General features: G+C 48.5%; 1 protein-coding gene across 1 annotated transcript in view; it reads left to right on the top strand.

Annotated features, from left to right (window-relative positions):
- The window catches only part of SNTB1 (syntrophin beta 1), a 249,238-nt gene that overhangs the window by 216,760 nt on the left and 4,931 nt on the right, over positions 1-27,547 (top strand). The window contains exons 4-6 of the mRNA XM_061439537.1: positions 2,039-2,178; positions 20,071-20,267; positions 26,418-26,608. Coding sequence (XP_061295521.1) covers positions 2,039-2,178; positions 20,071-20,267; positions 26,418-26,608 — 528 coding nt within the window. The remainder of the gene's footprint in view (positions 1-2,038; positions 2,179-20,070; positions 20,268-26,417; positions 26,609-27,547) is intronic.

Raw genomic sequence — 27,547 nt, 5'->3', positions numbered from 1 at the left:
CCGAAGTTTACTCAAACTCATGTTCATTGAGTCGGTGATGCCATCCAGCCATCTCATCCTCTGTCATCCCCTTCTCCTCCTGCCCTCAATCTTTCCCAGCATCAGGGTCTTTTCCAATGAGTCAGTTCTTCGTATCATGTGGCCAAAGTGCTGGAGTTTCAGCTTTAGCATGAGTCTTTCCAATGAATATTCAGGACTGATTTCCTTCAGGATGGACTGGTTTGATCTCATATCCATAAACAAGCTCTAAATGGTGTTTATTCTACATTTTAGACATTTTAACCCCATCTTCACACCAACCCTCTATGGGTCCTATTATTTCCCCATTTCACAGATACAGAAACGGAGATACAAAGAGATTAGCTGACTTGCTCAATATCACATGATCTCGTGGGATCTCGCAGCACAGGGTGGAGCTGATTTATGTCCAGGGCTTCTAGTTCCAGAATATACTGTTGTATATTGATGTTATCATTATCAGGGAGGAAACAGAAGCACCGAGAATAACAACTTGCCCCAAGTCACACAGGCAATGAATAAGGGAGCAGGGTCTCAGATTCAGGCAGCCTGCAAGCTACAGCCATTGTATCATGCTGCCATCGTCTTTTTTGATCAGTCATTTCTAAAGCCGCACACACTTGCTTCCACTCAACACAGATCTCACTGAGGCACTTAAGAAAAGGTAATGATAAGAACAGGGCAGGAGAAATTAGCTTTATCATTTATTTAGCTTCCTGATTAGTTTGTTTACTTAGTTCACTGTTTCCTTTCATTCTGAGTCGATGTGGGAGAGTGGTTCATTATGAGAGAGTTGGATCCTCACTGGATTAGTTGCCAGAGTCAAAGACAACCTTAACCTCATGTAGAGCAGTGTTTCTTATCTTTAATGAGCATATGAACCCCTGAAGACCTGGTGAAAATGCAGAGGCTGATTCAATAGGTCTTGGATGGGCCGAGATTCTGAATTCCTCGCAAGTGTCCAGGTGATGCCGACGCTGCTAGAACATGATCCGTGCTTTGAGTAGCAAGGCTGGAGTATCGAGCTTTTCCAAACTGATCAGAGAGATTTACTCCCAGAGTTCCAATGGGAAGGAAGGCATTTTCATAGATGGAAGAACACTTAGGGAGTTTGGTCAAATCAACACCGGGCAGAGGAGGGATGACCCATGAAATAAGAGCTGAGCTCCACAGGCTCAGCATTAGGATTGGAAGGAGCCTTAAAGGTCATCTGGTCCAAACATCCAGCCAATGTTTGAATCGTCTTGGATCCCTGCCAGGTCATCTCAGCCCTTGAGTTACAGAAGTATTTGCCATGAATGGAAATAAACATTGAACAGAATAAGAGAATTTCAAGATGGTGCCTGAATCACAGAATCAAACAGCGAATGGCTTTTGGAAGAGCTGTGATGCCTCACGCCGGCGCAGACAGACGTTTGCTGCATTTTAAGAGTCTCTGGATATTGATTCAGAAGTTTTCAGACCTACCGTTTCATAATAAAAGCAGTAAACTCTATCAGAGGGCCACTTGGGAGTGCTTCTTCCCCCACACATGTCGCCCTGCCATGAGTAGAGGTGTCTGTGCTGACTGGCAGGTGAGAGTCAGCGGCAGGCATTGGCTGCCGGCTACTTCTTGGCAGCCCTGACTGTAAACCAGGGCCCTTGAGAAACCATATTTTCAAGGACCCAGCATCCTGCAACCGTGAATGGTCTACCCTCACTTTGATTTTCCATGTGTGCATCGTGTCCAGCTGTTTGCAATCCCATGGACTGGGGCCGCCAGGCTCCTCTGTCCCTGCGATTCTCCTGGCGAGAATACTGGAGCAGGTTGCCATTTCCTCCTCCAGGGGATCTTCCGACCCAGGGATGGACCGGCATCTCCTGTGCGTCCTGCACTGGCGGCGGATTCACTGAGCCACCTGGGGACTCAGCCTGAACCAAAAGATACTTGTTCTGTGGGGCCTTCTTACGGGGAGCTGCCAGCTTCTCCTTTTCTCTCGTCTCAGGCTGTTGCTTGATGGTTCTCTGCCTTCTGTTTCAGGTGCCCGGGGACAGCGAGAAGCGGTGGAGGCCAGCCCTGGTTGTACTGACGGAGAAGGACCTTCTTATTTACGACAGCATGCCACGGAGAAAGGAAGCCTGGTTCAGCCCAGTTCACACGTACCCACTTCTTGCCACCAGGTAGCCATGGTCTTGTGTCTGGGTGTGAGGAGTTTGCTGTTTGAATCTTTTAATCAATGATAATTATTTCAACATGTGATATTACTGCTTCCTCTTGCAGCAGGAGCTGAGAGTTCCTCCAGAATGTAGGCACACATTTTTAGCCACTTAGATTAATTATCATTTCTGACCATACACAGGGCAGCACGAAGCCCTTTCCTCCTAATGGAGAGGCAGTGACGTGTGCCCGGCCTAGTGGCCTTCCTGGGCCTCCATCCCGTCCACCTGGAGATGAGCTGCACACGTGTGCCTACTCTTGAGTTCAGGTGGAATCAAGTAAGGGTCTTCCCTTGGTGGCACAAAGAATGTCACGTGGGGATGTCCCACTGTGCTTTTTGAAGCTCGGTCAGCAGGAGACCCCGCAGCAAGTCCTCCTGCAGTTGCGGGGCGCTTCCCCTGGAGGTGGGGCTGCGGGGGTCTGTCTGCTGCTCAGCACCTTCAGTGTTGAGACTTTTGATCCTAACGCAGCATGTGCTTCAGTGCCTTCTCTAAAGTCCCGTATCCTGAGCACCGGAGCACCTCAGAACAGACCCCTGCTTTCAGACCTGGCTCCTGCCGCCGGCTCTCTGTGTATGCTTTCTGATAATGGTTTAGTTTTCATCACTCCCGCTGTGTCTCTTTCCCTACCTAGAAGCTTTGTGTCCATGATGTTTGTGGCCCCTGCTGGCATAGCTGCTGGCAACTTGGGGCCCTTAAACGTCCCTAGAATGAATTACTGAACAATGTGGGGCAGGCTCTGAAAGGAGTTTGTCCAACCGACAGCGCAGTGAACTGAGGTTTGGGGGCGTCTGTTCTGGGTGAGAGAGACAGTCGAGATGGCTTCTCCTATCTGAATGGATTGAGATGCCAAACGGGTTATAGTCAAAGCTCAGGTGCAAGAAGAGAACGAGCCCCAGTAGCAGAGCAGAAGTGCCACAAAAATCAAAGCGACCATAGTGAGCCGAGCTGAAGCTCCCCGAACACTCTCCTACTTTCCTCGTGGTTGGTGACGGGGAACAGCGAGGGAACCCTGAGAGTACCTGTGAGCAGGGCTGAAGCTCCCTGAGCTCCCTCCTACTTACCTCACGGTTGGCGATGTGGAACAGGAAGGGTATCCTGAAAGTACCCACTGTTGGCCGCAGAGGTAAGTAGAGGAAGCCTTCAGGGGCTGGGAACCAGGCCTAGATCACTTAGACATTCATCAAGTAAATAAAATGAAGTAAAACAGTAGTTTAATTTTTTAGTCTCTTAAGCCTCAAAAATCTTGGCAGGGTAACTATTAAAATACTGTTTGTGTTTCAATAAAACCTCAATAATCAGAATACAAATATCCTACGATGCTCCTGCAAAGATTCGGGCTGTTCCTTGGGCTTCGTTCAAATTCAGCCCAATCCCTGTCACTTTCCACAGTTAATATCCATGTTCTTCATCCATGGGCACTGGTGTTCAGGTTCTGAGACATCCCTGTGATGAAATCAAAGAAAGATTAGACCACAGTCACTGTCTTCCAGTTACTAAGATATATTGGACTCTTGGACCTCTTGAAACGGTTTTCAGGAACAAAAGTTTAAAGAACGTAAAGTTTCTAGGTACTTTTCAGGCAACTTGAAAATAAAACTTACCTTAACACATAGCTTTTGTCTCTCAGTTTCTGAGTATTCTGACTAGTGGAGGCTGCTGTTTCATTCCTGTGTGCGTGTACTTATTGATTCAGGATTTTAAATATTCAGTTCCTGGATCGCACTGGCCACATTTCGAGGATTCAGCAGTTGGGGCCGGTGTCTGCCGTTTTGCACAGCGTGGATCTAGAGCAGCTCCACCGTCACAGCACGTTCTGTTGGACAGCAGTGCCCTAGAGCATACATGACTCCCTCGGAATTTGTCCCAAGCAGCCTGCCAACAGCTCAAGCCACTGGGGGGGTTCATCCTCCAGGCTCTGCAGGCTGTCAGCACAAGCTGGGCTCCTGGGGCTCTTTGTGACCCCATGGACTGCAGCACACCAGGCCTCCCTGTCCATCACCAACACCCAGAGCTTGCTCAAACTCACGTCCATTGCATCAGTGATGCTGTCCAACCATCTCACCCTCTGTCGTCCCCTTCTCCTCCTGCCCTCAGTCTTTCCCAGCATCAGGGTCTTTTCCCATGAGTCAGGTCTTCGCATCAGGTGGCCAAAGTATTGGAGTTTCAGCCTCAGCATATGAACTCATACAAAAGCAAAGCCCCCTGAAGGGGGCGGGCGCACAGACACAGCGGTTGGTAGCTGGGTAGCTGTCGGTGGCACCGGAAGCACCTGTCGTAGACTCGCCAGCCGTGCCGTGTCAGGTCTCATTATGAGCAAATCACACCAATCGCCTCAAACCACGAGCTGCGCCCAATGTGGAGACAAAAGATGGGATTCCCACTCAGTGCAAACTGCGCTCACTTAGAACAGACGATGCAACATTTGAAAAGACCGGCATCCAGGGGCTTCCCTGGGGGCCCAGTGGTTAAGACCTCGCCTTCCGCTGCTGATGGTAGGGGGTGCGGATTGGATCCTGGTTGGGAAGCTAAGCCCCACCTGCCTCGCGGCCAAAAAACCAAAGCATAAAATGGGAGCAATGTTGTAAAAAGTTCAATAAAGGCTTTAAAAAGAAGGAAAAAAATCAGGGTCTGCCATCTAAATATAAAGGAGACGTGCTGGGGATGCTTGACTTCCCATCTTGCCACCCTCTCCCAGATTACTGACCGCTGAACTGCAGAAGAGCTCATCTTGATGTGTCTGAATCAGCCCCATGAGCCCGTAATTGTGCCCTGACCTCCGCTGGAAGCCCAGGAGGCAGCTAAGATGTGGAGGCTGCACTGGGAGCCTCTCCTTCCTTCAGCGCCGCCTGCAATCCTGGAAACGGAGGAGCTGGACTTCCATCCTCGCTTTCTCTCCCAGGACAGGGCTTAGCCCGGGGTCACTGCACCTCCCTCCTTCCCAGTCCCATCTGTTCACGCACTTGGTCGAAAGCTGCCCTCTGCCCAGCCCAGCGGGGGGATGCCCTTTAGGGAAAGGGCTTTTAACTGACCTTTCACTTGCTCATCAGCTCGCATGCTTTGCCTGCGTCGGTCCTGGCTAACTTCCCCCCTGGACCTTGTGCGTGTGTCTAGAAAAAGACTTTTGGGAAACAGTGAGGAAAACGACCCCGGCATCTCCCCGTGTGATCACAGCAGAGACGCAGCCCCAGGCTGGGAGCAGCATCCCGCCCTGAAGGTTGACAGTCTCCCTGCGCGGCAGGCCGGTTCTCCTGTTACTGGAGGGTGTGTGATGGGTCCGGGTGCTTGTGCTCAAAACCCAATAAACAGGCCAGGTTGGTCGAAAGTTTGCTTTATGTCAGATGCCAGTGGTGGGGGCGGGAGTGGACGTCTGTGCAAAGGCCCAGTCCTCCCCTGACAAGCGGTGAGCGCTCTCACAGACGGACTGGGCGGGGGGCCTGCAGAAACAGTGCCTGCAGCTCTGGCCACTCTTCAGATTGGCCCTCAGTGGTCTGACGGGCCTCGTCTTGGTGGTTTCAGGGACAGTTCATCTTCAGTTCTGGGGCCATTTGTTCTCATTTCTCTGAGGCCAGTTCTCAGACCTGTGGCAGCTCGTGTCCTGGGTAACGTCTGGTCATCGTGTAGCTAACTTCTCCCACCTGGTGGTCTAGAATCGATAAGACTGCTCACAGGATATATCTCAGAATATTATCTGCAGCCCTCGAGAAAGAACTGAAGGCCCTGGACCATGCCTCATGACTGCGTTGTTAGTATTTAGTTTCATGGACTGTTTTCCGTTATTTCCTCATTTCGCACTTCTCTGATTAAACCTCTCCTTTGACTGGAGTTTTCCACGCACAAGAGGCAGGCAGGGGACGTGGGTTGGGGCAAGGACCACAGGGCCCCGCTCCGTTTCATCTGAGATGGGAGGCCAGGCGTGGCAGACACCCAGGGAAACCCCGATCCTCCCACCACAGAAGGCACCCCAGCACTTCCTCTGGGAAGGAGGGCTGCTCCCCAACCTCATGTTGAAATTCATCGAGTGACTCTTTCACTTACTTCTCCTGTGTTCCATGCACGCACCTGTGGCTCTGTGCGCTTGGTATATAAGCATTCAGGCACATAGCCTGTCTAGTAGCATTATTTTTCCGAAGAAGGGGAGTCGTGTCTTTTTAAAATTTCTTTTGAAGACCTTCTGTTAAGGTATTATGTATAAACAGTGCTATACACGAATCTTAAATGTGTAGTTCACTCAACTTTTATTTGTAGATGCAGAGCCACATCATCTAAAGTTTTATTATAGGTTAGGGTGTCTGCTAATTAATCATCCTGGGTAACTTTATCAGGAAGTCCATTATATACCATCCGCAAATAGCTAGACGCAGCTGCTAATAAACCCATGGCTGACCTTTGTGGAAGGAGCATAGACAAAGCCAACAGCTTTACATGGATTCTACCTGACTTTGCAAAACTTGCTCAACTTAATCACCTGGCTGTCCATTAACGATTCTGGCCCCAAGCACCCTGCCCTGGAGATCCTGGCTCAGCAGGCCCAGGTTAGGAGTCAGGAGTCTGTGCTTAACAAGCTTCAGATGTAGTGCGCAGGTACCACGTTTAACCCTCGCAGCCCCACGAGCTTGAGGTTTTCTTCCTGTGTCACAGAGAAGTAAAGTGAGGAACTAGGATGTTATGTGACTTGCCCACAGCTGTACAGCTGGTGAGAGACAGGCCCGGAATTCCGATTCTGAATCCACTTTCTGTTTTTTAAAGATTTATGTAGTTTCAGCTGCTCTAGGTCTCCGTTGCTACGTGCAGTACACGGGAGCTACTCTCCCATCGCAGTGTGAAGGCTTCTCTCGTGGACACAGGCTCTAGGCGCTCAGGCCTCAGTAGTTGGGCACACGGCTTAGTTGCCCTGTGACATGTGGAATCTTCCCAGACCAGGAATCGAACCCATACGCCCTGCATTGGCAGGCAAACTCTTCACCACTAGACCACCAGGGAAGCCCTGAATGCACCTCCTGAACCACCATTCAGTAAAGCCAGAATGGTGGCTCAGATGGTTAAGAATATGCCTGCAATGCAGGAGACTAGAGATCCAACCAGTCAATCCTAAAGGAAATCAGTCCTGCGTGTTCATTGGAAGGACTGATATGGAAGGTGAAACTCCAATACTTTGGCCATATGATTCGAAGAGCTGACTCACTGGAAAAGACCCTGATGCTGGGCAAGATTGAAGGTGGGAGGAGAAGGGGCGACAGAGGATGAGATGGCTGGATGGCATCACCGACTCGATGGACATGAGTTTGAGTGATCTCCAGGAGATAGTGAAGGACAGGGAGGCCTGGTGTGCTGCAGTCCATGGGGTCGCAAAGAGTCAGACATGATGGAGTGACTGAATAACAACTGCACCATTCTCTGCAGCCTCCCAGGAGCATATTTCCTATTCCCTGAAGATCAGATGGCTCTTCGAATTTGCTGAGTGGATCATATAAATCTTTCCTTAGTGCTCCTGACAACTTAGTCATGAATAGAGAGCTGTTCAGATCCTACAGCAGAGTGAGCACAGAGCTGGGGACTCTCTAAGACCTGGAGTTTACGCCCAGGACTTGGACCAGGGGCTCTCAAAGTGTCATTGCCAACCGGAATGTGAGCACCGCCGGGGAACTTGGGGCACATTGCAAATGCTCCATCCCACTTCAGAGGAATTAAATCAGGAACTCCGGGACTGGGGCCCAGCCCACCTGTGAGGGCACAAGCCCTCCAGGTGCTTCTGATGTGGGCAGATGAGAGCCCCTGGTTCAGAAGACTCTATTGGCTCCCAGGGTTCCTGGTGGGAAGGAAACGCCATAACCAGGACGAGGCCTTTGTCCTCTGTGTTCTTCAGAAGCACCATTTTGCTTCAGGCAGTGGTGACCACTGATGAGTTAGTTCGAAGGCTGTCCTGGATCCAGGTGCCCACAGAGTCATCAGCAGGTCCCGGAATGTGCATATGGCTTCCGGGCTCTTCCGTCTTATGGCACTTTCCACTGGTCCTTCGCCCTCTCCCTCAGCTTCCTCCGAATGACTGCACGGTGCCCAGCAACGGATCGCTGCTACACAGCACTGACTCAGGTACAGACTTGGTCAGCATAGTGCCTGACCATGGCCGCAACGAAATACCATAGATCGGTAATCAGTTCTCACAGTTCTGGCAGCTGGGGGTCTAAGATCAGGCTAGCAGCATGGTTTGTTTCTGGTGAGAAATGCTGTATTTTGTGTGTATATGTGTGTTGCATCAGGATCTTAGTTTCCTGGCTAGGGATCAGAGCGCAGAGGCCTAATCACTAGGCCCCCAGGCAAGTCCCGAGAGCTCTCTGGGTTTGCAGACGCCGTCATCTTGCTGTGCATGGCCACACGACTTCCTTGTGTCCCTAAGGAGAGAAAACTTGAGCTCTATGGGGTCTCTTCTTACAAGGACACTAATCCCATCAGAGCAGGGCCCCACCCTTGTGACCTCACTTAACCTTAATGCCCTTGGTTCTGTCTCTAAATACAATCACACTGTAGACTGGAGCCTGCCCGTATGAACTGACGGCTGGGGCAGAACTCAGCCCATTGCACTGACTCCAGCACGGCCGAATTCAATGTGCTGCACGCAGCAAGGCTGGCAAGGAGGGTCCTCGAGCCTTCATCTTGGCAGTCCTGGAAAGCGTCAGTCAGAACGCCAGAGGGTCTTTTCTCTTGCAGAAGAACTGTCTGGGACTGTAGCCAGTAGGAAACAGATTTCTTCTAAAATCGTTCCTCAGCTCACACATTTCATAGTTGACTTGCTGATTTGTTTGTGGTTCTTTTTTTTGGGGTGGGGGGGTGCGGGTTCCAGGCATATCAAATTTATATTTTTCTGGAAGATGAAAGTATGACTGTGTTTCAAGGCAGAGGCACCACAAATGCTCCAGTGGTCTTGGTGTCAGCTGCCACAGAGAAGTTTCCAGGCAGTCAGTTCTTCCACTGACAGCATTCCGTGGTGTCTCTGTGCCCTGACGGTGCTGCTCATGGCAGCTACTCTCATCCCCTGGCTTTTTATGAGGCTTGGGAAAGCTTTTTTTTTTTTTTTTGCTTAGCCAAAGCCTATTTGATGTTGCCGAACATTAAAAAAAGGAAGGTATCCTTGCGCATACAGAGTGACGCGCAAGGTCTTTTGCCACTGTCGTCATCGTTGGCAAGTGAGATCGGTCTACAGAGAACCAGGATTCAGGTCGCAATATTTCTGGAATTCTAGAAGTATAACCCCAAAATTCTGCCCACCCCGTCCCAGGTGTTGGGGAAAAGTTCAGAGGCACAGAGCTTGTAAAAAGAATGCCGCTACTCCCAGCCCAGTTTCCCAACCTGTCCCTTTAGAGGAGCAGAAGGAAACCAACCAGCGAACTCGCTCTGCTCCCCTCGGACGTCACTCGGGAGCCGGAGACGTGCAGCGCTGGTACTCAACGTGTCCGGGAATCTCGTGCCTTAGGAGCTAACTGTTTCTAAGTGCTAAAAGTAGCTGCCACCTCAGGCGGGCGCAGACGTTTTAGGAATGCTTTCCACTGGGAAAGGCTGGCCAATTGCATCTGTCAAACTTTAAATTGTAATCAGCCTGTGGTTTTCACTCGAAGCCTGGGAGGCCCCTTCCTCTTGGAGGGCGAGGGCATGTTCCACGGGCTTCCTCTCGGGCCGCACAGAAGGAGCCGCGTGCCCGCGAACCCATGTTGTGTCAGACTGAGAAGTGTGGGGTTGGCCCTCACTCCGTCCGCCGCGTGTGTCTCCGCGTGTCTGGTGCCACCCCTGCCCTCACTCGAGCCCGTGCGGGAGCCCTTCAGATGTGTCGGGGGATTAGCTGAGCGAGGAGATTCATGGACTTTGGGATCAAACCAGGAGTCAGATTCTGAGACTTCTGCTTGTAATGGGGCAAAGTATTAATATCAGTTTCTCCGGATCCAAGTCTCCTCATCTACAGGAAGCAGTAATAGTAACTTCTGCTCTTCCAGTTATTGATAAGATGGACTTCTCAATCGCTCTTAAGTGAGTGTAAGCATTCAGCATGTAACAGATGTAATAAGTGATGGATAAACGCCAGCAGTTGTTACTATTGGAGAAAGTAATTGGCATTAATGCATGAATGGCTGAAAAGGAATTGGGTCTGTTTGACCCTACACGTGATACTGCGTTTACCAAGGACTTGTAGTGTCTTAAACCAAAGTCGCTGAGCTGTGAGGGCGGGGCTAAGGAAGAGTTGTGGGTTTGTTTGTAGGGACGAGGAAGTGTGGGATGGAAATAGGGACCCAGAGCCCTTACTTCACAGCACAAAGCTGGTCCTGAGTGCTGCCGCGGGGAATGCGTGGCAGACGCTCCCGTGGCTCTGAAAGTGGACCTGGATGAGCCTCGGTCGGAACTGGGCTCCAGTCTGCTTCGGGCTCACTCCCCTTTGTTTAACGGGCCTTGGCTTACACTCAGTATCCCTAATGATGTCCCTTTCTGAGAGCTGGGACCTGGCCTGATTCATTTACCACCATATTCAGATGGAAGAAGTTTAGAAGGTGCAGTGAGACAGGAGTTCAGTGACTCCTGGCCAAGGGACAGCAGGCTCATTCTTGGGCAGCCCTTCCTGTCTGATGGTTCGGGGCTTGTTTGGGATTCTGCCCCTTCCTGTCTTCCCTGGAGACTGTTGACTGTTGGGCCCCAAGTAAGGGTGGCCAGCTGTTATAACAAAGAATTCAAGAGGAGCCCCAGAACCACTGAAGGGGTCTGACCAGTTGCTCTTCCTTCCTCCTCCTTTTTTTTCCCTTTTCTTTATTGTTCTGTGGCTTGCGCTGTGGCATATGCATGGAGATACTAATTACAGCAATTAAGGAAAATGAGGGTGTAATATTGCTTAGCAACCCAGTTACCTAATCTGTAATTTTACTAATTTGGCTGAATCTGTGTGCTGCAACTGTTTTGGTTTTAATTAAGCATATTAATAATAATGTTTTTAATGAATCATTTTATGCTACATTCTCTAACGCCTTATCCAGAATTAAACTAGTGCATAAGCATCCCTTGTGAGGTAGGGTTTTCTGTGTTTTTCTTGAAACTAGTCAGACAAAAGGGGCCCATCTGAGGATCAAGAAACGATATGCAGCCTCACATCACACCTCAGTTGTTAGAGACGCCTGTGGCTGGCCCCCACAGGGACGGCTACTTCTACTGCCAAGCTCCCAAAATCTCAGGCAGAGAATTTGACTCGAAAGGGGGCTTATCACACAACCTCTGTGAGCCTCCTGGTATCAGCGCTTTGGGCATAGGACGTGATTTTAAACCATTGCATCCTTCCTTTTTGTCTTATAAGGAGACAGCCGGGTTGGACCCCCTTTCCTTTGATGGTAGTGCGTGCGTGCTCAGGCGTGTCCGACTCTGCAACCCCGTGGGTTGTAGCCCACCAGACTCCTCTGTCCGTGCGATTTTCCAAGCAAGAATACTGGAGTGGGTTGCCATTTCCTCCCCCAGGGGATCTTCCCAACCCGGGGATTGAACCTACATCTCCTGTGTCACCAGGTAGATTCTTTATCCGTGAGCCACCAGTGAAAGCACTAGTTGCTAAAGATGGATTTGGAAGCAAAAACAGGAAGTGGATGTTAGGCGAATCGCATACAACATTCGATCCCAGGTACCTTTCAAGATCATTTTTTTTCAGGATGAATTAATCTGTAAATTAGCATTTAGTGGATGCAAATCCAAGTTCTTTGGATTGAGCCATAACTATTCTTTGGTATGGTTGAGGGACAGAGAGTGGGAGACAAGTCATAATATCTCAGTTCAGTTCAGTCACTCAGTCATGTCTGACTCTTTGTGACCCTGTGGACTGTAGCACGCCAGGCCTCCCTGTCCATCACCAACTCCCAGAGTTTACCCAAACTCATGTCCATTGAGTTGGTGACGCCATCCAACCATCTCATCCTCTGTCGTCCCCTTCTCCTCCTGCCCTCAATCTTTCCCAGCATCAGGGTCTTTTCCAAGAGACAGCTCTTTGCATGAGGTGGCCAAAGTATTGGAGATTCAGCTTCAGCATCAGTCCTTCCAATGAACACCCAGGACTGATCTCCTTCAGAATGGACTGGTTGGATCTCCTTGCAGTCCAAGGGACTCTCAAGAGTCTTCTCCAACACCACAGTTCAAAAACATCAATTCTTCGGCACTCAGCCTTCTTCATAGTCCAACCCTCACATCCATACATGACCACTGGAAAAACCATAGCCTTGACTAGACGGACCTTTGTTGGCAAAGTAATGTCTCTGCTTTTTAATATGCTGTCTAGGTTGGTCATAACTTTTCTTCCAAGGAGTAAGGGCCTTTCAATTTCATGGCTGCAATCACCATCTGCAGTGATTATGGAGCCCAAAAAAATAAAGTCTGCCACTGTTTCCATTGTTTTCCCATCTATTTCCCATGAAGTGATGGGACCGGATGCCATGATCTTAGTTTTCTGAATGTTGAACTTTAAGCCAACTTTTTCACTCTCCACTTTCACTTTCATCAAGAGGCTCTTTACTTCTTCAATTTCTGCCATAAGGGTGGTGTCATCTGCACATCTGAGGTAACTGATATTTCTCCTGGCAAACTTGATTCCAGCTTGTGCTTCTTCCAGCCCAGCATTTCTCATGATGTACTCTGCATATAAGTTAAATAAGCAGGGTGACAATATACAGCCTTGACGTACTCCTTTTCCTATTTGGAACCAGTCTGTTGTTCCATGTCCAGTTCTAACTGTTGCTTCCTGACCTGCATACAGGTTTCTCAAGAGGCAGGTCAGATGCTCTGGTATTCCCATCTCTTTCACAATTTTCCACAGTTTATTGTGATCCACACAGTCAAAGGCTTTGGCATAGTCAATAAAGCATAAATAGATGTTTTTCTAGAACTCTCTTGCTTTTTTGATGATCCAGCGAGTGTTAGCAATTTGATCTCTGGTTCCTCTAGCAGTAATTAGTCAAATCTCTTAGAAAAGAGTCCTCTTTGTGTTCCAGTTGTTCATTCAGCCATTCATTTAACAAATACTTACTGAGTGTCTGCCATGTGCCTGGAATTATTCTAGGTGCTAAGTGTGCAACAGGATAATCAAATAAAAAGTCCTACCCAGCTCAAATTAATTATAATAATGACTCTTACAGTATATTCTGTGCCAGATACTGTTTCATACAGTATTCCTGAAACTCAGTTCATCCTAACATACTGCTGATCCATCCCAGATTGCATTCGAAGATCCCAAGGCATGCAGAGTTTAAAAAACTTGTCAAGGGACCTTTTTGGTGGTCCAGTGGTCAAGAATCCACCTTGCAATGCAGGGGACATGGATGGATTCGATCCCTGGTCCAGGAACTAACATCCTACATGCTGGGGGGAAGCTGAGCCCGTGAGCTGCAGGAAAAAATTTTACATGCCACAGCTAAGACCAGAGGCAGCCAAATAATTTTTTTTAAGGACATTTGTCAAGGTCATACAGTTGGCTGAGAGCCAAGACTGAGTGTCTGCTGCTCTGCTCTGTGCTCTTATACCGATGCCTTTATTCTCTTGCTCCGCTGTTTCATATTATATGGTCCTATTCATTTCTTCACTTACCTGCACTTTTACACTCGCTTATAGGGAGCGTAACGCTTGCTGGAGTTGCTGGCTTTGCTTCCAACCATGGGAATGTGTGTCTGAATTTTGTCACCGGGAACAAAACTGTCCTTGGGCTTCTCAAGCTGCTTCAGAGAACACTTAGAAATTGAGTGTAAACTGCAGCTTGGAAACTTGTCCCAGGGTACCAGTATTTTTTTCACTGGGTAAGAAAGTTATCTTCTCTGGGGAGACGGCATTTTCTGGGTTGCTATAGTTTAGTCCCAGCTGCAGATAAGAAACACATGGTCATATTTTTAAGGATACAAATAATTGAAAGATAAATAATAGCTATTTCAGAGTCTTCCCCCGGGACTACAGATCAGGAAAGATGTTTGGAAAGAATCTCGGGAGGAATATAAAAAGCCCATTCCTGGCAGGATGGGGAAAGTCAGGCCAACAGATTCTGTCCTTAGCCCTACCTTTTCCAATGTCCAAGCGATGGCTTTTAAAATCTTAATGTCCAGCTGACATTTACTTGGTACATAGTATCCCGAATCTGGTTACTGTAATGTGTTCCCAAATGCAGTTGGCAAGTGAAGAGCCCATTAAAAACTTTTCAGTGGCCCCACGTTTCAAAGGATTTCAAAATAGGTCAAGTGTGTGTGTGTCCATGCGTAGTTTTCATTGTCCACTTGAATTCACATTTCAGAAACATCTGAAAACCTTGCATTCATGCAGTTACTCAGCCAGTATATGTGGAACTCTGACCATAAGTCAGGTGGGATACTAGACAGTAGGGAAACCATGAGAGATGGGACAAGCCTCCTACCTTCAGGGACATCAGAGATGAGGTGGTGATCTTGAAGCCGTAGGGTGGGGGGCAGTCCAGTGGTTAAGGTTCTGCACCTTCAATGCAGGGAGCTCAGGTTCAATCCCTGGTCTGAGGACTAAGATCCCACCTGCCATGCAGCCAAAAAAAAAAAAAATTCCCTGCTCTGAAGCAGTGGATGGTGATATGTGTGAAGTCCAGAGGACGGGCACCCACCTTCAGGACATCCGTGCTGCGCTTGCTCTGGAGCACCAGCAGATTGCTGAGCTGTCAGTAGTAAGCTGCTTCCCCCAACACCTTCCTTTACCCCTGACCTGTCAGCTTGAACACCTGAGCAGTGAACCTCACACACAGAGAAGCCCAGGAGCTCCCAAGGGCTCCAGCCCCGGCAGGTTCAGCTCACCTTCGATCCCAGGAAGCAAGTCACCTGCTCCAAGCGTGGCTCTCACACAACGGGCAGAGGTCCGCGGAGGTCCGAGACTCAAGGCGAGAGCGCTTCCATCCCCTTGACCTTGGCCTCCCGAGCAAGAGCGCGTCCATCCCCGTGAGAGCGCGCCCATCCCCGTGAGAGCACGTCCATCCCGGCGGGCCGCTGGCCGGTGCCCAGACGCTGCAGATGCGTGTGCCTGCCTCCTCCCTCCTTCCCATTCCTCAGTCTCTTCTCCAGACTGTGTTCTCAGTGGTTTCTGACGCTCAGTTGGAAGGAGAGGGAAAGGGCTCCTTGAAGGCCCCTCAGGGCACCCCGGGATCCAGAAGGCCCCTGAACCTCCGCCCGCAGGTCTCCGCTCTCTCCTGTCTCATTTGCTGGCGGCCAGTAGGTGCACGTAAGGCGTTACTGAGGTCACGAGTGTAGGTTTCACCCCACCTGGATCGATTAGCTTCATCCTGAGTAAGGCCATTTCTCGGCCTGCGGATGTCAGGTAACAGGAGCCAGACATGGACAACTTAGGCTAGCAAGACAGGAACCACGCAAGACGACGCGGCTGACTTCATCTAGTATTCCGAGGCAGGATTGCCACCAACATTAAAGAAACAAAACATGTATTCTGCGCTGAGTAAGAAGGTACATATTTTTCAATGTCGTGGAAGTCCTGATTCTAAACATTAAAGTGAAAGATTTGGGTTCGTTTTAGTCCCACAGCCTTGTCAAACTAATCTTTACATTGTGTGCTATATATTGCTTAGAGAAATTTTTAAGAACTTAAAAAAAATAAGTAGAAATAAAACCACCCACAAAATTGCTTGACATTTTAATGGATTTGTTTGCAAGCTTCTGTTTTATATCATTGAATTGCATAGTAAGTTAAAATCGCTCAGTCCTGTCTGACTCTTTGTGACCCCATGGATTGTACAGTCCATGGAATTCTCCAGGTCAGAATATTGGAGTGGGTTGCCATTTCCTCCTCCAGGGGATCTTCCCCACCCAGGTATCAAATCTGAGTCTCCTGTGTTTCCTGCATTGGCAGGTGGGTTCTTTACCACTGAGTCACCCAGGAAGCCCTGCTTATCAGGAGTCGCTCAGTGAATATAGGTGCATTTCCCCACATTCACACATATTTACAAATAATTTGTTAGGTCTATGCTGTTCCCCATCCTCAGGATGTGTTCCCATGCGCCTTGTGGAGATATCTGACGCAGCTCATTTGATTTGCATCTGTAAAGAGTGTCCTTTTGTTACCAGTACACACACTAGCAGGAATTACACTTTTTAAATAAGGAGACTGAGGACAGGGGCATCACCGACTCAATGGACGTGAGTCTGAGTGAACTTCAGGAGTTGGTGATGGACAGGGAGGCCAGGCATGCTGCGATTCATGGGGTTGCAAAGAGTCGGACACGACTGAGCGACTGAACTGAACTGAGGGCGGGGGCAAGGGATGGAAATATTTATCAAGTACAAACTGGATCTAGGTTGTGTACTAGGTGCCATACACAGATCCTTCCTTCGACCTTTACAGCCCTGCTTGATGAAGTGGTGACTCTGAACGTTTAACCTAATGGTAGGGAGGATCCTGATGCCGCTGGTTATTCCTCCCAAACGTGTCCCTTTTCAGCTCACCAGGAGCCTGCCAGCCACGTCCAGCTGACGCAGCTTTAAGATTTTAAAAAGGAAGCACTAGACACATTTCACATTTTTATTTCATTCGTTTTACTTCCATCTTTAGGTGTTTTTTTTTTAACTTTTATTTATTTTTTGACCTCACTGCACAGCAGGTGGGATCTTGGTTCTCTGACCGGGAGCCCGCGCCCCTCGCTTTAGAAGCGCAGAGCCTTTCTTCACCATTGGATGGCCAGGGAGGTCCCGGATAGATTCTTGAAATGACTGAAATGTAAACACCTTCGAGTAGAAAACCACTGCGGAGCAGCTAAGAAACAGTGTGAATTTGTGTTTTCTCTACATGCTTCTTCTTGAGTTTTTACCGGACCCTCAGTCCCTTTAAATTCTCTATCAGACTTTGAGGAATGCTCTTGTTTTATTTACTCTCCCCCAGACGATGAAGCCTCAGGCAGCTTCTCAGTCACTCTCATCACACAGCGCTGTCCTTCCTCCCATCAGCTGGACCCTGTCTCTACACGCGAAATCCCTGGGGCGGGCGGGGAGGAGCGTGTCAGCAGAGTCCCGGACTCCTCTCAGCGAGCTGCAGGGAGATTCTGTCTCTTATGGTCACTTCTTGTTGAGGCAAAACTGGCAAATAAATGTATACCGGATGATTTCCTGTCCGTATCATTATGAAATGATTACCGCAATCCAGTTAATACATCCATCACATCATTAGCTTTTTTGCAAATTTTATTTTTTTAGCAAATTTCAAGTCTACAATATTATCCCCATGCTATTCACTAGATCCTCAGAACAAATTCATCTCACAACTAAAAATCTGCAGCCTTTGACCAGCGTGACCCCATTTCTCCCAGCCTCAGCAGCCGTCGTTCAAAGGCGGGCGGGGAGCCCTTCGCTGCGGAGCGGCAGTGGGTGCTTCTGGACAAACTTCTCGAGTGACAAAATGCAAAGAAACCGTGGGACTGAAAATAGCTGTGTGCACGCACAGTTGGGGCAAATTCTGGACCCCAAATATACAAAGAGGTCAAAAAACCCAAGTGCCACCTTTGCGAGCCTGGCTGAAAACCAGGACGCTGAGCGCGCTGCATGCTCACGCGGCGCCACTGAGGCGGGCGGGGCCGAAGCCGCGGCCCTCCCCTCACCCCGCCAGGATTTCCCCGCGTGGGGGAGCAAGTGAGCAAGGGGACCTCTGCTCTCACTCCCCGCTGCTGCAGCAGGGACCCCAGGAAAGCCGTGCCTGGATTCTTGTCAACTGAATTTCTATTGGCTGGGGAAGGCTAAGAACCCTCGTCAGTAACAATTCTTCTCTCTGCTTCTGTAAGCTTGACTTGTTTTTTAAGATTTGTTTTTGAAATCTTGTTTTTCAAGATTTCACATAAGTGATGTCATACAGCATCTCTTTCTCTGTCTGGCTTATTTCAGTTGGCATAATGCTTTCAGATTCACCCATAAGGTTGCAAAGGGCAGAATTTCCTTTTTTGTTTAAGGCAGAATAATAGTACATTATGAATATATGCATCTCGTCTTCTTTAACGATTCGTCCACAGATGGGCACTCAGGTTGCTCCCATGGCTTGGCGATTATAAATAGTGCTGTGGTGAATTTGGGGGTGCAGATATTCTTTCAGATATTGATTCTGCTTCCTTCAGATATATTCTCAGACGGGGCATGGCTGGACCTTTGGTCGTGCTAATTTTACTATTTTGAAGGACCTCCAAGCTCTTTCCGTAGTGGCTGCACCAATTTACATAACCACCAACAGAGTGCGAGCATTCCCCTCTCTCCACTTTCTTGCCAACACTTGTTATCCTCTGTACCTTCTCTATCTTCAAAGAACTGTACAGTCAAAAGCCTTTTTCAATTAACCTTTTTCTTTCAGTCAGCATTGCAAACCACCCCTCCCACCAGATTTCAACTCTGTAAGTAAAAGAGAGCTCCTCAGAGTTATAGGAGCTTGTCACTAGGAATTCAGTGGGCTACCGTAGGTTTTATGTCACTGATAATTTTGGTCTACAGTATCTAAACTTGCAAGAGAAAATAAGCTTTTGGATTTCCTCTGTACAACTTTTAATCTAGAGGTAACAAGTCCTTTGCCTAAGAAAGTAACTCTCCCATCCACCAAGTGAATAACACCTGGAATTCCACTAGCAACCAATGAACTGTTTCTTTCTGTATTGAAAGAAAAGTCTGAAAATGCAAATATCCTGGAGACAAGGAACATTTCCTACATTGTATTCGTGCTCTCCTGCAAATTAATGACAAGAGAGTCTCTCCCAAAAGGAGGCTGGACATGGAGGAGAAGGAGCAAGCATGAGAGATCCGAGTGCTTAAACGGGGTGAGTGACGAGGGGCCATCCCTGCTCGGAAGGCGGCACCAGAGCTTCCTTGTTTCCCCTGGCCTGTTAGAAAGCATGGACGCGGGAGTCACGGTTAATGCTGGATGTATGTTCTAAAGTCAGTGTGTCCAGTGAAAATCACTCTTGAAAATCACTTAATCTCCCATTAAGTGCAGTTCTCTTCCCTCTTTGAAGAAGTTCAGCATCACTGTGCTTCTTCAAGCTTTTCAAAAATTTTTATTTAATGATTCATTTTTATTTGGGCTGTGCTGGGGCTCCGTTGCTGCTCTGGGGCGCCCTCTAGTGCAGCGAGTGGGACCTGCTCTCTCGTTGCCGCGCACGCTTCTGGTGTGGGGCTTCTCTCGTCGTGGAGGCCAGGCTCCAGACCTCCGTGGCTGTGGTCCACGGCTTAGTTCCCCGAGGCGTATGGGATCTTCCTGGACTACGGATCGAATTGGTGTCCCCTGCATTGCAAGGTGGATTCTCAACCACCGGACCACCAGGGAAGCCCTCTTTTTCAAGCTTTACGCAGACAGATTGCGGCTTCTTAGCAGAGTGAGTCCCATGGTTGTCTGCTTGCGTTTGGAGGCTGAGTGCATGAGAAATGCACACCCAGAAGTACATTCCCTGCAGCCAGATGCTCCAGAGTATGAGAAAAATGGTATGTGTGGCGGGGAGGGGGGGTGGTGCTCAATCCAACTCAGAAAACAACAGATTTCCTTCCTCGTCTCAGGCTCGCCCTGGGTCATATGTATGTAATGGCGGAAGGTAACTGTTCTCAGTCCTTTCCGTATCTCCCTTTCTAAGTGTCTGCATAGTCAACCGGATGCCCAGTTCATGGCCACTGTATTCATCTCCCTCTACCACTGGTGAGGAACTGAGTGAGAAGGGGGCAGAAAACCATTGTGAACATTGGGGTGTCTTGGATCCTTGGGTTCCAGATCAGAAAAGTGATAGCAATTCGAGCAAATCACCAGCTGGAGCTTTTTCTCAAGTGACGTATCGGGTGGATACAGTAGCTTCCATTTTGATCATTTCTCTCTTCTTCTCAACAGGCTGGTCCATTCCGGTCCAGGAAAGGGATCACCCCAGGCTGGTATGGATCTGTCTTTTGCAACGCGAACTGGCACCCAGCAGGGGATTGAAACGCATCTCTTCAGGGCCGAGGTCAGCAGGGACCTCTCACACTGGACACGGAGCATAGTACACGGGTGCCACGACTCGGCGGAGCTCGCTGTGGAGATCAGCACAGGTGGGCGCTCGGGCTGGGAATGCCACAGCCTTCTGGGGAGGGGGCGCCCTCCTCTGCATCGTGGCCTCAACATAGGTTCCATTACTGGCCCATTTTGGGGTACTTACTTAAATTCCAGAGGAGATAAATTTCAAAGTCTTCTAAATTAAGGCACTCATAATGCCCTACTAAAATGGGACCTAGAGAGTAGTCCCTCTCGCCACAACTAGAGAAAGCCCAAGAGTAGCAATGAAGACCCAGCTCAGCCAAAAATAATAATAATAATAATTAATTAAACACTTTTTTAAAAGCTTAAAAAAGAACAGTGATGCCAGACTCCTTGAGACATGGAAGAGAACTACACTTTATGGGAGGTTAAAGGGATCTTCACGAGTGATTTTTACTGGACATTATTAGTACATTTAGTAATGCTTTACTAAAAATGCAGGGATTCCCCGGTGGCTCAAACGGTAAAGCATCTGCCCACAACGCGGGAGACCCGGATTCGATCCCTGGGTCGGGAAGATCCCCTGGAGAAGGAAATGGCAACCTACTCCAGTACTCTTGCCTAGAAAATTCCATGGATGGAGGAGCCTGGTGGGCTACAGTCCCTGGGGTCGCAAAGAGTCGGACACAGCTGAGCAACTTCACTTCACTAAAATGCAACCTAAGGGTTTGACTACGAAAACTCTTACTTCATCTTCCTGCAGAAAAAGTGGGTAACTCGGCTAGTCAGGCGTCATTTCTACCATGCTGGACAGTGCATGTCCAGAACATTTCCATCACAGGAGAAAGCCCTATGGTGTAACTGCTCTATATGACTAGGGTTTTCCCACAAGACCTCTTACGTACAGTGCTTCCAGACTTCAATCACACTGAAACGACAGCAGAGTTTATAGTTTTACCCTCAGAAGACTCAGATGCTCATCCCTGGAGATTCTGGCTCAGAGTTCTGGGCTGGGGCCTGAGAATTTGCATCTAGTGAGATCACAGGCAGTCCCGATGCTGCCGGTCCGTGGACCACTCTGTGAGCAGTACTGCAGTAGGGTGCAACTTCCTCCGCACCCGAGACTGTTCTAGAAGGTGGGCCATATGTTGGACTTTCCTGGTGGTACAGGGGAAAGAATCCACCTGCCAATGCAGGAGACACGGGTTTGAACTCTGTGCTGGGAAGATCCCACATGCTGTCAGGCAGCTAAGCCGGAGTGCCACAGCTACTGAACCCACACGCTCCATGACCTGTGAGCTGCAGCTTCGGAAGCCTGCGAGCCCTGGAGCCTGCGCCCCACGAGAGAAGCCCTGCAGGGGATGCCTGTGCACCCAAGCTGGAGAGTAGCCCCCGCTCTTGCAACTAGAGAAGGCCCGCCTGCGGCAAAGAAGGTCCAGTGCAGCCAAAGATACACAACTGAATAAATAAGACTTTCAGTTCAGTTCAGTTCAGTTCAGTCGCTCAACTCTGCGACCCCATGGACTGCAGCATGCCAGGCCACCCTGTCCATCACCTACTCCTGGAGTTTACTCAAACTCATGTCCATTGAGTCAGTGATGCCATCCAACCATCTCATCCTCTGTCGTCCCCTTCTCCTCCTGCCCTCAATCCTTCCCAGCATCAGGGTCTTTTCCAATGAGTCAGTTCTTCACATCAGGTGGCCAAAGTATTGGTGTTTCAGCTTCAACATCAGTCCTTCCGATGAACACCCAGGACTGATCTCCTTTAGAATGGACTGGTTGGATCTCCTTGCAGTCCAAGGGACTCTCAAGAGTCTTCTCCAGCACCACAGTTCAAAAGTGTTAATTCTTTGGTGCTCAGCTTTCTTTATAGTCCAATTCTTACATCCATACATGACTACTGGAAAAACCGTGGCCTTGACTAGATGGACCTTTGTTGGCAAAGTAATGTCTCTGCTTTTTAATATGCTGTCTAGGTTGGTCATAACTTTCCTTCCAAGGAGTAAGCGTCTTTTAATTTCATGGCTGCAGTCACCATCTGCAATGATTTTGGAGCCCCCAAAAATAAAGTATGTCACTGTTTCCTCTGTTTCCCCATCAATTTGCCATGAAGTTATGGGACCGGATGCCGTGATCTTAGTTTTCTGAATGTTGAGCTTTAAGCCAACTTTTTCACTCTCCACTTTCACTTTCATCAAGAGGCTCTTTACTTCTTCTTCAATTTCTGCCATAAGGGTGGTGTCATCTGCATGTCTGAGGTTATTGATATTTCTCCTGGCAATCTTGAATCCAGCTTGTGCTTCCTCCAGCCCAGCATTTCTCATGATGTACTCTGCATATAAGTTAAATAAGCAGGGTGATGATATACAGCCTTGACGTACTTCTTTCCCAATTTGGAACCAGTCTACTGTTCTATGTCCAGTTCTAACTGTTGCTTCCTGACCTGCATACAGGTTTCTCAAGAGGCAGGTCAGGTGGTCTGGTATTCCCATCTCTTTCATAATTTTCACAGTTTATTGTGATCTACACAGTCAAAGGCTTTGGCATAGTCAATAAAGCAGAAATAGATGTTTTTCTGGAACTCTCTTGCCTTTTTGATGATCCAGGGGATGTTGGCAATTTGATCTCTGGTTCTTCTGCCTTTTCTAACACCAGCTTGAACATCTGGAAGTTCACAGTTCACATATTGTTAAAGCCTGGCTTGGAGAATTTTGAGCATGACTTTACTAGCGTGTGAGATGAACTTAAAGGAAATGAAGGGTGGGACACACATCAACATGTAGCAGGGTTTCTCCACATTTCCTTCATTTGTGCAAGCATGAAAAATCAGATATTTTGTAGAATTTCTACTGCAGCATCTCTGAGATGATTAACGTCTTTTAAAAACTATCCTGGGGCCTCCCTGGTGGCTCAGTGGTAAAGAATCTACCTGCCAATACAGGAGACACGGGTTCGATCCCTGGTCCAGGAAGATTCCATATGCCAAGGAGCAACTGGGCCCATGCACTGCAACTCCTCAGCCCAAGCTCTGGAGTCCGGGGGCCAGTCCTGAGCCCCAGGCTGCACCTACTGAGGCCCAGGTGCCCACAGGCCTGTGCTCAGCAACAAGAGATGCCCCTGGATGAGAAGCCCACATGCAGCCAGGAGGAGAAGCCCCACTCACTGCAACTGGAGAAGAGCCTGCACGGCAGCAAAGACTCAGCACAGCCAGAAATAAATAAATACAGTTATTTTTAAAAGTTATCCTGAAGATGGCTAGTACTCCCAATATTTTCCAGCATTTTTGAAAATGTTTCTTGACGTGTCACTGAAGTTTTCATTTTTGACACATATTCTGTATGGCGAGCAAAACGAAGAGTTTTGAACCTGAGAGTTGGTAAAGGCTCAAGTCACCTGAAAACGAAATTTCCTGAAGTTGTATGTATGATAGCAGAGAAGTGCAGACTCCTGGCAACAATCAGGAGTGTTCTAGGAAAGAATAAAGTGGCCAAAGGGGGTTGGTTTAGTTTACAGTCCATACATTTCATAAAATTCTTCTCTCTATAAGCTGAAATCTACTTTGACAGAAAAACAATGAGGCTGTTGATCGACCAGCCCAAGGAAAACAGCAGAGAATTGTGCGGAGTGAGCTCGCTGGCCAAGTGGTGGGAGAGAAGAGTTACAGAAATGACTGAAGCCCAGTTTCAGATGCAAAGACGCCTGCAGGGAGCTGGGAGGCGGGCTGGCGTTTTCATCAGAGCGTCAGTTAGCTTGATAATGCGTTCAATTTATCCTGTGTGGATTAAGAGCGCCTTCAGACAACCGATTCCATTACCTAAAGGCCACAAATACCACTTCAGGTCAATTTGAATGAAAAGGAATCACGATCAGTTAATTAGACCATTCAGTGGACTAGCTTTAAAGTTCAAAGATAGAGGAAAAGGGAAAAACACGTTTAGAGCCCAGTTGCCCACATTCTGCAACATTAAACAGTGTCAGAAATGAAGATTCAAAGTGTATAGAAGAACCTGTGCGCAGGGCAGGGACAGACACTCACGTGGAGAACGTCCGTGTGGACACAGCCCGGGGAGCGGGGCGGGAACAGGAACCAGCAGAGCGGCTCTGCCAGACGCACGACTGTGTGCACAACGGAGCCGCTGAGAGCCTGCTGTCCGGGGCAGGGAGCTCAGCTCGGTGCCCCGCAGTGACCTAGGGGGGTGGGATGGGGGTTGGGGGTCTAAGAGGGAGGGGTATGTGTATATGTATAACTGATTCACATCATCGTACGGCAGAAATAATACAATGTAAAGCAGTTATACTCCATTAAAACAACCATGAAAAGCTGGGAAGCCATCACTTCAGCTGTGCTGTCTCCATGTTGCGGGTTGATCATCCGTGAACCAGACGGGCGGTGGAGGCCCAGGGCCACCGAGAGGATAATGTGGGAGTTGCCCAGGGCCTCTGCCCAGGACGTCTTCGGAAAATGTCAGCCCTTAGTTACAAGTTGAAGGATAGCTGCGGCCCTTGGAAGGAAGGAGTATATGCTTTAACTAGTTAAAAGCCTCTTCATTCTGAGAGCAGAGAGACAGCCTGTGTGTCCCCCGAACTCTGAGGCCCCACCCCGCTATGACCCGGAGCGTCTCTCTGCAGGGATCCCTGTCCCGCCCCTCTGCATCGTGCGCTGAGCGGAGCGGGAGACCGCCGGGAGGAAAGGGCTGGATCCTGCATCGGAACCACCGGGTTGGGACGTGCCCACCTCTCTGAGCTCTGCTCTTCTCACTTCTGTACTAAGCTTCCCAAGTGCGGTAGGGTGAAACTCACTTCGGCTTATAAAGCTGAGTTAGTGATGGTGTAGAGTAATCAATACCGCCTTCATCTTTACGCCTCCCTCAAAAAGAAGGTGTCTTGGTCTCCCTAAAGAGCTTTCAGATGTATATGAAGGCCAGAGCCAGTTGAGTTACCAGGGTCTGTTAAATGTGGCGTTTTGTAAGGCAGAAAAAAAATAAATAAATAAATCCAATCCGCTCCTTTGATCACCTTTCCCAGAACTCTCTGCTTTACTTTTGGGGGTTGTGCATTTTGAGGGATCTTAGTTCCCCAACCAAGAATCGAACCCTGAGCCTGACGGGAGTCCTAACCATCACACTGCCAGGGAATTCCTTCCAGAACTCATTGGTGAAGGGTTTTTAACACTCACAGGTCTTCTGAACAGAAACTTGGAATGGGAGGCAGGCCTGCTGCTCATAATCGGAAAGGGCTGGTCTCTTTTCCTAAACGCAGCGTGGACCACGGAGAAGTGCTGGCGCCTAACCTGATGGAAAGGTTTTCCTTTTGTCCTCTGGAATCGGGGGCACCTGCAGACAGCCGCCGAGGCTGACTGCACCCTGGCGGCGGGGCGCGTGGCTCCTTCGTAGAAGCTGCAGCAGCCGCTTCTCCAGGACCCGCGATGATCAGATCATCAGGAAATTCAAAAAGCTCCACTTTATAAAAGGAGCTTTGACTTTTTTTTTTTTTTTTAAGTAAAACTCAGGTTGTTTTTTAACAGCTCGCTCCTGGCTTCTTACATGTGTTTTTGTTAACTTGGGTAACGTCACTGGGGGAGTGATTACTTTTTTCATCAGGTGATAGGCGCTTCATTAATTGATGATTGATTCATTTATAGATTGTGTGTGTGTGTATGATGAAAACAATGATCAGAGGTAGCTTGCTCTAAATCGAAATGTCAGGGACTTCTCTGGTGGTTCAGTGCCTAAGAATCTGCCTTCCAGCGCAGGAGACCCGGGTTCCACCCCTGGTTGGGGAACTAAGACCCCACATCCCTGGGGGCAACTGAGTCCACATGCCAGAGCAGAGAGAAGTCCTCCGACTACAGAGAAGGTCCCTTGTGCCGCAACTAAGACCCAGTGCAGCCAAATAAATGGTTTTTTTAGTGTCAGATTTTTTTTCCAGCTTGAGACAAGGTCATTGGAACACCTGTCTCCCTATATATCAGATGGTTACATTAGGGCTAGAGCCCAGATAAAATGTAGTAAATCTTTCTGTTTATTTCCCTTCATTTCACAGGACAAGTTAAGTGACAATGTCATAATCTAAGGAGAACACTTTCATGCACATTATTAATTTTTACCTTTAGAAAGCAGCTTTGTGGCTGGGCCTGGGGTGGGGAGACAGGTTAGAGCCGGGAGAAGGGACAGACTTCCGCTGCTCATCACTCACCCCTCCTTCTCTGTCTGCCTCTCGCAGCTTGCACCTACAAAAACCAGGAGTGCCGACTGACCATACATTATGAGAATGGATTTTCAGTTACCACTGAGCCACAGGAGGGTGCCTTCCCCAAGACAGTCATACAGGCTCCTTATGAAAAGCTGAAAACGTCTTCAGACGATGGAATCAGGATGTTGTATTTAGATTTTGGAGGCAAAGATGGAGAGCTTGTAAGTACACTTTTCTTTAGACAGTGTGATTTTGTGTACGCAACTCACCCATACTGGCTTGCACACATAATACTGCCTTATATTTAGTTAGTATTTGATTAACAAAATACTTATAGGTTCATGCCTAATGGATCCTTGAAAAACAGTGATGGCATCCAATTTTTTAAGTCGTTTCCTTTGGTCTCATTTGAATGTAACAGAAATATTTGAATCAAAGGAAAGGATCCTTTATATAGTCAGCATTAATTCTTCTCAAAGAGGGCCCCACCACCATCAAAATGTACCATTCATTGTTTAAAAGCATCTGATCTAAACTGGGCATTGTGCGAGGTGTCAGGGATACATGGATGTAAAATACCGGTCCTGCCCATGGTCTCTTGGGTCTCAGCAGTGGAGAACATGAAGAGCCCAGAGGGGAAAGGGCGGCCAGGAAGCCCAGCAACGCTGGTCGGCTCCCCCTCGTGGACAGAGGGCCGGACGAGGACCAGGCGCTGTGAGCTCCTGTCAGCGGCATCCGGCAAAACCAGCAGACTTGTCGTCAGGGCGACATTCATACTTCTATCACTGCAGATCGCCCATGTGTTTAAAATCATGATTTCCTGCGATCGTTACCGACTACCATATTGAAACAATGCATTACTCTAGTTCCTCTGAAGGGTGAAAGTCACACATTGCTCCACTTTCTAGCTCGGGTGTTCTCAGGAAGACATAGCATCTCATTTAAGCTGTGGAATGCAGACCTGCAAAAAAGGACTTTGATTTGGAAAAGCGGGTCTCTGTCTAGATCCTTCCTAGTCACTGGCTTAGTCAACAAATATTTATTGACTCATTCTTGATAACCTGGATGGGGGTGGAATATATAAAATGCAGAGATAAATCTCTAAAAATAAGATCCAGTCACTGTAACTCAGCTATTAGGCTTGCATAACCCTCCCCTCT

Source organism: Bos javanicus, chromosome 14 (genome assembly GCF_032452875.1).
Source record: "Bos javanicus breed banteng chromosome 14, ARS-OSU_banteng_1.0, whole genome shotgun sequence".
Taxonomy (NCBI): domain Eukaryota; kingdom Metazoa; phylum Chordata; class Mammalia; order Artiodactyla; family Bovidae; genus Bos; species Bos javanicus.
This window is presented reverse-complemented; position numbering and strand designations above follow the sequence as displayed.